The 9,224-nt window shown below is 41.7% G+C and overlaps 1 protein-coding gene across 1 annotated transcript in view; it reads left to right on the top strand.

Annotated features, from left to right (window-relative positions):
• LOC138952053 (transient receptor potential protein-like) overlaps positions 1–9,224 on the top strand; it is a 51,906-nt gene that overhangs the window by 37,871 nt on the left and 4,811 nt on the right. Inside the window, exon 6 of the mRNA XM_070323628.1 lies at positions 1,892–1,987. Coding sequence (XP_070179729.1) covers positions 1,892–1,987 — 96 coding nt within the window. The remainder of the gene's footprint in view (positions 1–1,891; positions 1,988–9,224) is intronic.

Raw genomic sequence — 9,224 nt, forward strand, 5'->3', positions numbered from 1 at the left:
TTGATTTGTTGTTCCAAACTTACAAAATGACAGTTTTTGCGTCGATGCGTTGATCTCAGGTTTTGATAGCAGACAAACTTCTTACGCGCATCATGTTCGCACAGACATGCACACCGCTACACGCTTTCTGACTTTGGATGAAAAACTGACTCCAAGCATAGACCAACAACAAGAGCTATCAAAACCTGAGATCAACGCATCGACGCAAAAACTGTCATTTTGTAAGTATGCTTTTTTTTTCGGCAATTTCTTCGCGCGTGAAGGTTGCAAAACGTTTTTTGGGTGTTTGTTGCTCCATTTTTAGTCTTTTTGACCAACAGACACTTTTTAATCAAGGGAAGTAAACATGTATGCACACACCGGTTTCGGTTGAGAACAGCTTTTGCATTCAACCTCACCGGAATGTTGTTACCCGGTCAAATTAAAGTGGTTAACTTATTTAAGGGATAAATCCGGACACATTTTATTGAAAATTAATGCAACCGGTGGTGAAATTTGATAGTTTGCATCCCAAAATTCGATTCCTTCGAAACCGTTTCATCGAGTGGTTACGTCCCTTGAATGAGAAGGGAATTTGTGTGCTACTGACTGAACCTGAGATCAACGCAAGCATTGTCATTTTGCCAGTTTAGAACAAGAAAGCAAGGTCAGAAATGCAATATAAACGCTAGTGTGTTTTTAGCGTAGCAATAAAGTCCGATATTTAGACTCGAAGAAACATAATGTGACTCGTCTTCGACTCGTATGCATTAAACTTGTCTCGTCATGAAGCGATTTTTTCAACCTCAATTAGAATACGTTTTTTAAACAACTTCATGAATGTTAGTACCTGGGGTTGATCATCAATACTTTGAGAGGGGAGGTGGGGTATTTAGTGTGGAGTTACGAGATAAGAAAAGCCGAATGCGAAAGCTTGTGTCAGGCAACTGAGCTCAGTCACAGTCACACAGGCACACAAAAACGGCTGTTCCGTTTTACTTCCCTGTTTGTACTACATCTTTCGACTTGGGGCATTTTGTGGTGTTTAGGGACAGAAAATAATTGGTTTAGTCCTGTTTCATCGGGAAGTTAGCAGAAAAGGGTATGCTATCGACATTTGTAAAGCTGAAAAACATTCCCGAGAATAATTTCAAGTTGTCAGTGTATGCTGTTGTCGATAGAAACATCGCCGCGTGGTACAGATGGGTAAACCGGAACCATGCGTCTTTGTTATTGACAATATGCTTTTGGTTATTGAGAAAAATGGCCGACTTCCGTAGCATTATGCTTTGATGATCGGAAGAGACCATCCAATCACAGCCCCCGAATTCCCCCACGTGTTCATCAAAATAGCTATATATATGTTTGACAGAAAAGAATAGCTTTAGTAATACGCATCTTGATATTTGCATGTTTGACAGAAAAGAACACCTTCAGTAATACGCATCTTGATATTTGCATGTTTGACAGAAAAGAACATCTTCGGTAATGCGCAACTTGCAACTTACATGTTTGACAGGGAAGAACAGCTTTGGTAATACGCATCTTGATATTTGCATGTTTGAAAGAGAAGAACTCCTTTGGTAATACGCAACTTGCAACTCACATGTTTGACAGAAAAGAACAGCTTTGGTAATACGCATTTTGATATTTGCATGTTTGACAGAAAAGAACATCTTCGGTAATGCGCATTGAGTAACTTGCACGTTTGAAAGTGAAGAGCAGCTTGCGCCTTGAGTCCGAGTCTGGAGATACGCGCGCGATATAAGACTTCATATATATAATGCGCATTGTGTAACTTGCACGTTTGAAAGAGAAGAACAGCTTTGGTAATACGCATCTGACAACTCACATGCTTGTCAGAGAAGAACAGCTTCAGTAAGACGCATCTTTGCATGTGCATGTTGGACAGGGAACTTTGAAGAAGACGAGGAAACTGTGACCGACAAGGTTAATAACACTGGTCCCGTTGTGGACGTCCCTAACACTGGGGTTGAGGTCGTCGATGGTAAGTACACCATTTATTTGTAAAAAAAAATAAAAAATAAAAAAAAGGATCGGCAGTTCGGTTTTTTATTCTTTGTTTTTTTTCTACATTATGTGTATATGTTACAGGCATTAAGTGAAACCAGGCATTACGCGTAATGCCTAAAATGTTCAGGCATTACGCGTAATGCCTGTGAACACTAGGCATTACACGTAATGCCTAAAAATACCAGGCATTACGTGTAATGCCTGAAAATCATTGCCAGGCATTACACGTAATGCCTGAAACCTGTTGGTTTAAACACAATTTTATTCAAAATACATGACATGAAACAATTGACAAAAATGCAGCTAGGACACGAACTCAAGCAGATGCTTATTTGACGTGACCATAACAATGCTGAGTTACACAAGTTTTCATGATGCTGGACAACACAATTATTAACCAGAAGAACAAAATGTAGGAGGGGGGTATGGGGAACTTAATCAAAACAGGAGGATTTACAGAGAGAAAAAAATTAATCAAATAAAAAAATAAAATAAAAAAATAAGATGAGACTATGAATGAAGCGCGTGGGACGAGAACATCGATGCTGAGACATGCAATAAGTAAGTTCAGATAAATGTACATTTTCATGGAGAGGGCAGCATAGTTCGTTACGAATGTATGGAAGAAAACAACCACACACACACACACACACACACACACACACACACACACACACACACACACACACACACACAAAAGAGAACAGAAAAACAAAAACAAAAACTCAATGATAATTATTATTTATGTTAAATATGTAATTGATGCAACAACACTGAGAGGCGGGTTTACGTTCTCCTGCACACAAACACACACAATACCAGTACGTGGGCTAATCCTTCAAGTTAGTCGACCAGATTCAGCAATAAAGGATTGGACCGACTCGAAAATCAATGTATTTATGCGAAATGAATGTTGCTCGCTGCCTCTTAATAATGTTTCCACGTGTCTAAAATTGGCAAGCAGTGAGTTAATTGTGGACATACGAGCATTTTCAAACAACGTGCAGTATAACAAGTAATGTTCAGCTGTTTCGTTCCGGTTACCGCACGCACACTGTGGGTTATCTTTTAAATGGCGTTTGCATACATCGGAATTAAGGTTACTCATGTTTAAACGCATTCTGCTGTGTTGTATTTAGCTACATGTCTTTTTCCAAAATAATAATAAACTGGCACATAATGATGAGGACTTTGTAAATAATGCTTAAACTCGCTAATTGAGTTTGTGGTTTTAACCACATCAGGCAGATCATTCCATAAAATTGTAGTCGAAGGAACGAAGGATGTTCGGAAGATTTCTGTCCTGTGAGCTGGTACAAATCTTTCAAGTGGTCGTCTTCTGTGATAAGGATTTAAGGATGAAACTAGTGGTGGCAAAAGGTCAACTAAATATAGGGGACATTTACCATGAACCATTTTATGATATAATATCAATTTATGTTGTCTTCGGCGTTCCTTTAGACTACAAAACCCGCTTTCTTTGTAAATCTTACCATGACTAGTTCTCCGCACACCGCCAATTATAATACGTAAAGCTTTAAACCTGAAACCTGTTACAGTCAGGCATTAAGTGAAACCAGGCATTACGTGTAATGCCTGAATATCGTTTGATAGAATAGGTCGAACAACAACACCTTTGACTCTCGCTTGTTTCTTCTTCTTCTGACACTCTGCGCACAAAGATTTGTAAAGTGGGGTTCACGTAGGACAGGGTCCAGATTGAATTCATCTTCCTAAAACAACAACACCATGTCAATGTACCCGAGCGCTACATTCAAACTACTAAAGATCGTGAACAACTTACGTCGAATAATAATAACAAATCTCCCTTATGAGAAAAAAAAACCCGTTTACACAGTGTTTCTCAAGCGAACATTAAGTAATAATTTGATATCGTAGCTTTCAACAGTCCCGGTATGTGAAATAACACAACGCAATTTTCTTATTAGCTGTTTTTGTTCCAGCAAGAACAGTCAGTGTACTAAGCCTTTTTTGTTACCTCCATTTGATATTTTAATTATGTGTCAATTTTGTTTGTTTGTTTGTTTGCTTAACGCCCAGCCGACCACGAAAGGCCATATCAGGGCGTTGCTGCTTTGACATATAACGTGCGCCACACACAAGACAAAAGTCGCAGCACAGGCTTCATGTCTCACCCAGTCACATTATTCTGACACCAGACCAACCAGTCCTAGCACTAACCCCATAATGCCAGACGCCAGGCGGAGCAGCCACTAGATTGCCAATTTTAAAGTCTTAGGTATGACCCGGCCGGGGTTCGAACCCACGACCTCCCGATCACGGGGCGGACGCCTTACCACTAGGCCAACCGTGCCGGAATGTGTCAATTACTCTATCAGAGACAGCATTGGAGATAACCCGGTTTCAGTATTTTTTCACGATAGACGTAGAGCTGAATACCAACACTCAAATCTGTTTTTGACAAACACCACACATCACTTACTTTCCCAAGAGATGATACTCATGACGTGACTTTGTCGTTTTCTGGAAGGCAGATTTTACTTCTTCGATTGTTCTGAAGTACACAGCTTTCGGAAGCAACTTTCTGCCGTCCTTTTCATAATGTTCAAACAAACGTCTAGTAAACAATTGTTCTTTTTCATTATCCTCCATGGTGACGAATAAGCAACTGGTGAAAACTCGACTGGAAATATTGGACCTCGGCTTTCCATTGTGACATGCACTCACACTTACGTGAAATTCAAACTGTGGTGAACACTATGTCAGAAATACAATATTTTGCATTGCGAACCATCACTCATAATCGCAAAATAAAATGTGCATTCATTTCAAAGCTCACTTGATTGAATGTTAGTTAGTATGTTCACACCATGACATTTTGTCAACACTTTGTCCTTAAAAAATGTTTTCACTGTCATCCAAGAGGTAATGTGTATTGCCTGAATTGCTTCAGGCAATACGCGTAATTTTGAGAGTCAAATTTCAGGCATTACGTGTAATGCCTGGCATTTTTAGGCATTACGTGTAATGCCTAATGGTCACAGGCATTACGCGTAATGCCTGAACATTTTAGGCATTACGCGTAATGCCTGGTTTCACTTAATGCCTGTAACATATATATCTTATTATGCATTGCGGTAAACACATTTGTTAACCAAATATTAAACTTCCAATCTGAAACTCAATCCTATCAGGACAGGGTCCAAGAGTTCAAATTGATATGATTGAAAATCGGGCTTTCATAATCATCTGATCAATACTTTTTTAATTAATAGGGGTGAGATTACTCGAAACAATCACGCACGCACGCACTCATGCAAACACCTCTCATTACATTTAATGTCAAATCACGAAAAGTCACAGTGATGGAAGACTTCGTTCTGATTATTTTCATATTGATCATATCTGTCCATAAAGCATCAGTGTTTCATAACGCAAGAATTTATATAGAGCCTACAACGTGTATATAGTCCTGTGAATGGTTTTTCTGCCTTTTTGACTCACATGCGAAGCAAAAGTGAGTCTATGTACTCACCCGAGTCGTCCGTCCGTCCGTCCCCCCCGTCCGTCCGTAAAGCAGTTCTTAGTGTATGATGTCATTGCTAGGTTTAGTTATTTGACCTTGACCCTGAAGGTCAAGGTCATGTAAAGGTCAAGGTCAAGCATGTGAGTCGTATGGGCTTTGCCCTTCTTGTTATTTTTTTATTGTTACTGTTATGCTTATCTTTTGTAATTGTTTTACGTTTGTATATATATGTATTTAAGATTAGAATAGGCTCTCTCTGGGCGAGGGCTGGTTGAAAAGAAGCTCGTTTATATTGCTTATGCCACAACCCTCGTAAAATAAAATGTGATTTGATTTGATTTGATTTGAAACACCCCCCACCCACCCACACACACTCACACACATATACACACGAATACACACACTCGGGGAACTCTAAATCCTTACCGTTATATATGAGGCGCCAACGCTTAGACCTGCGGACAGTAGAAGACAGCATCCACCAGCTGGATAGAGCAGCACAAGTCACCATCTTAGACCTGGGGACAGTAGAAGACAGCATCCACCAGCTGGATAGAGCAGCACAAGTCACCATCTTAGACCTGGGGACAGTAGAAGACAGCATCCACCAGCTGGATAGAGCAGCACAAGTCACAATCTTAGACCTGGGGACAGTAGAAGACAGCATCCACCAGCTGGATAGAGCAGCACAAGTCACCATCTTAGACCTGGGGACAGTAGAAGACAGCATCCACCAGCTGGATAGAGCAGCACAAGTCACCATCTTAGACCTGGGGACAGTAGAAGACAGCATTCACAAGCTGGATAGAGCAGCACAAGTCACAATCTTAGACCTGGGGACAGTAGAAGACAGCATCCACCAGCTGGATAGAGCAGCACAAGTCACCATCTTAGACCTGGGGACAGTAGAAGACAGCATCCACCAGCTGGATAGAGCAGCACAAGTCACCATCTTAGACCTGGGGACAGTAGAAGACAGCATCCATCAGCTGGATAGAGCAGCAAAAGTCACCATCTTAGACCTGGGGACAGTAGAAGACAGCATCCACCAGCTGGATAGAGCAGCACAAGTCACCATCTTAGACCTGGGGACAGTAGAAGACAGCATTCACAAGCTGGATAGAGCAGCACAAGTCACCATCTTAGACCTGGGGACAGTAGAAGACAGCATCCATCAGCTGGATAGAGCAGCAAAAGTCACCATCTTAGACCTGGGGACAGTAGAAGACAGCAGCCACCAGCTGGATAGAGCAGCACAAGTCACCATCTTAGACCTGGGGACAGTAGAAGACAGCATCCACCAGCTGGATAGAGCAGCACAAGTCACCATCTTAGACCTGGGGACAGTAGAAGACAGCAGCCACCAGCTGGATAGAGCAGCACAAGTCACCATCTTCGGGCTGCGAACGGGACACTGCCAACTCCTCTCCCATATGTATAGACCTACAATCTCAGACACCGACCAATGCTCGTGTAACACAGGCATGCAAACCCCGCCCACACTATGCAGTCCTGCCCCTCCTTCAACGCCCCGAGACACCAGACGTGGCCCAAGCCAATGGAGTCCCACGGGAAGCTTTGGGTATCGGCAACGTCGCTGCGGCGGACCGCGGACTTCGCCATACAGACTGGATTGACAATGTAGCATGGCTTGGAACGCAAAAGAAGAAGAAGAAGAAGAATGTTCCAATGTAAAATGGACAACGGTACCCCTCAGAGTGGTAGTAGCGGCAGTGGCACGTATCATATATCACAACAACAAAAATAGACTGCCAACGTTCCAAAATTCGGGGGAAAAAAACAAGGAACGTACGTTGTTGGAACGTTTAATTGTTGTCTTCTTCTTCTTCTTCTGCGTTTGTAGGCTGAAACTCCCACGTACAAAAGCACGAGTGGAATTTTACGTGTATGACCGTTTTTACACCACCATTTAGGCAGCCATACGGCCAATTGTTGTCAAAACAAAACGTTACGTTCACAAATATATCGACCCAGCAGTATATTTTACATTTTGAGATACTTACTTACTTACTGCCCGTTATACCGGTTGGCATGTAGGACAGCAACATTTTGAGATACTTACTTATTTACTGCACGTTATACCGGTTGGCATGTAAGGCAGCAACATTTTGAGATACTTACTTACTTACTGCCCGTTATACCGGTTGGCATATAGGGCAGCAACATTTTGAGATACTTACTTACTTACTGCCCGTTATACCGGCTGGCATGTAAGGCAGCAACATTTTGAGATACTTAATTACTTACTGCACGTTATACCGGTTGGCATGTAAGGCAGCAACATTTTGAGATACTTACTTACTTACTTACTGCACGTTATACCGGTTGGCATGTAGGGCAGCAACATTTTGAGATACTTACTTACTTACTGCACGTTATACCGGTTGGCATGTAAGGCAGCAACATTTTGAGATACTTACTTACTTACTGCACGTTATACCGGTTGGCATGTAGGGCAGCAACATTTTGAGATACTTACTTACTTACTGCACGTTTTACCGGTTGGCATGTAAGGCAGCAACATTTTGAGATACTTACTTACTTACTGCACGTTATACCGGTTGGCATGTAGGGCAGCAACATTTTGAGATACTTACTTACTGCACGTTATACCGGTTGGCATGTAGGGCAGCAACATTTTGAGATACTTACTTACTGCACGTTATACCGGTTGGCATGTAAGGCAGCAACATTTTGAGATACTTACTTACTTACTGCACGTTATACCGGTTGGCATGTAAGGCAGCAACATTTTGAGATACTTACTTACTTACTGCACGTTATACCGGTTGGCATGTAGGGCAGCAACATTTTGAGATACTTACTTACTTACTGCACGTTATACCGGTTGGCATGTAAGGCAGCAACATTTTGAGGTACTTACTTACTCACTGCACGTTATACCGGTTGGCATGTAGGGCAGCAACATTTTGAGATACTTACTTACTGCACGTTATACCGGTTGGCATGTAAGGCAGCAACATTTTGAGATACTTACTTACTTACTTACTGCACGTTATACCGGTTGGCATGTAGGGCAGCAACATTTTGAGATACTTACTTACTGCACGTTATACCGGTTGGCATGTAAGGCAGCAACATTTTGAGATACTTACTTACTTACTGACTTACTGCCTGTTATACTGGTTGGCATGTAGGGCAGCAACATTTTGAGATACTTACTTACTGCCCGCTATACCGGTTGGCATGTAAGGCAGCAACATTTTGAGATACTTACTTACTTACTGCACGTTATACCGGTTGGCATGTAGGGCAGCAACATTTTGAGATACTTACTTACTTACTGCACGTTATACCGGTTGGCATGTAAGGCAGCAACATTTTGAGATACTTACTTACTGCACGTTATACCGGTTGGCATGTTGGGCAGCAACATTTTGAGATACTTACTTACTTACTTACTGCACGTTATACCGGATGGCATGTAAGGCTGCAACATTTTGAGATACTTACTTACTGCACGTTATACCGGTTGGCATGTAGGGCAGCAACATTTTGAGATACTTACTTACTTACTGCACGTTATACCGGTTGGCATGTAAGGCAGCAACATTTTGAGTTACTTACTTACTGCACGTTATACCGGTTGGCATGTAAGGCAGCAACATTTTGAGATACTTACTTACTTACTGCACGTTATACCGGTTGGCATGTAGGGCAG

This window comes from Littorina saxatilis, linkage group LG17, assembly GCF_037325665.1.
Source record: "Littorina saxatilis isolate snail1 linkage group LG17, US_GU_Lsax_2.0, whole genome shotgun sequence".
In the NCBI taxonomy this organism is placed as follows: Eukaryota; Metazoa; Mollusca; class Gastropoda; order Littorinimorpha; family Littorinidae; genus Littorina; species Littorina saxatilis.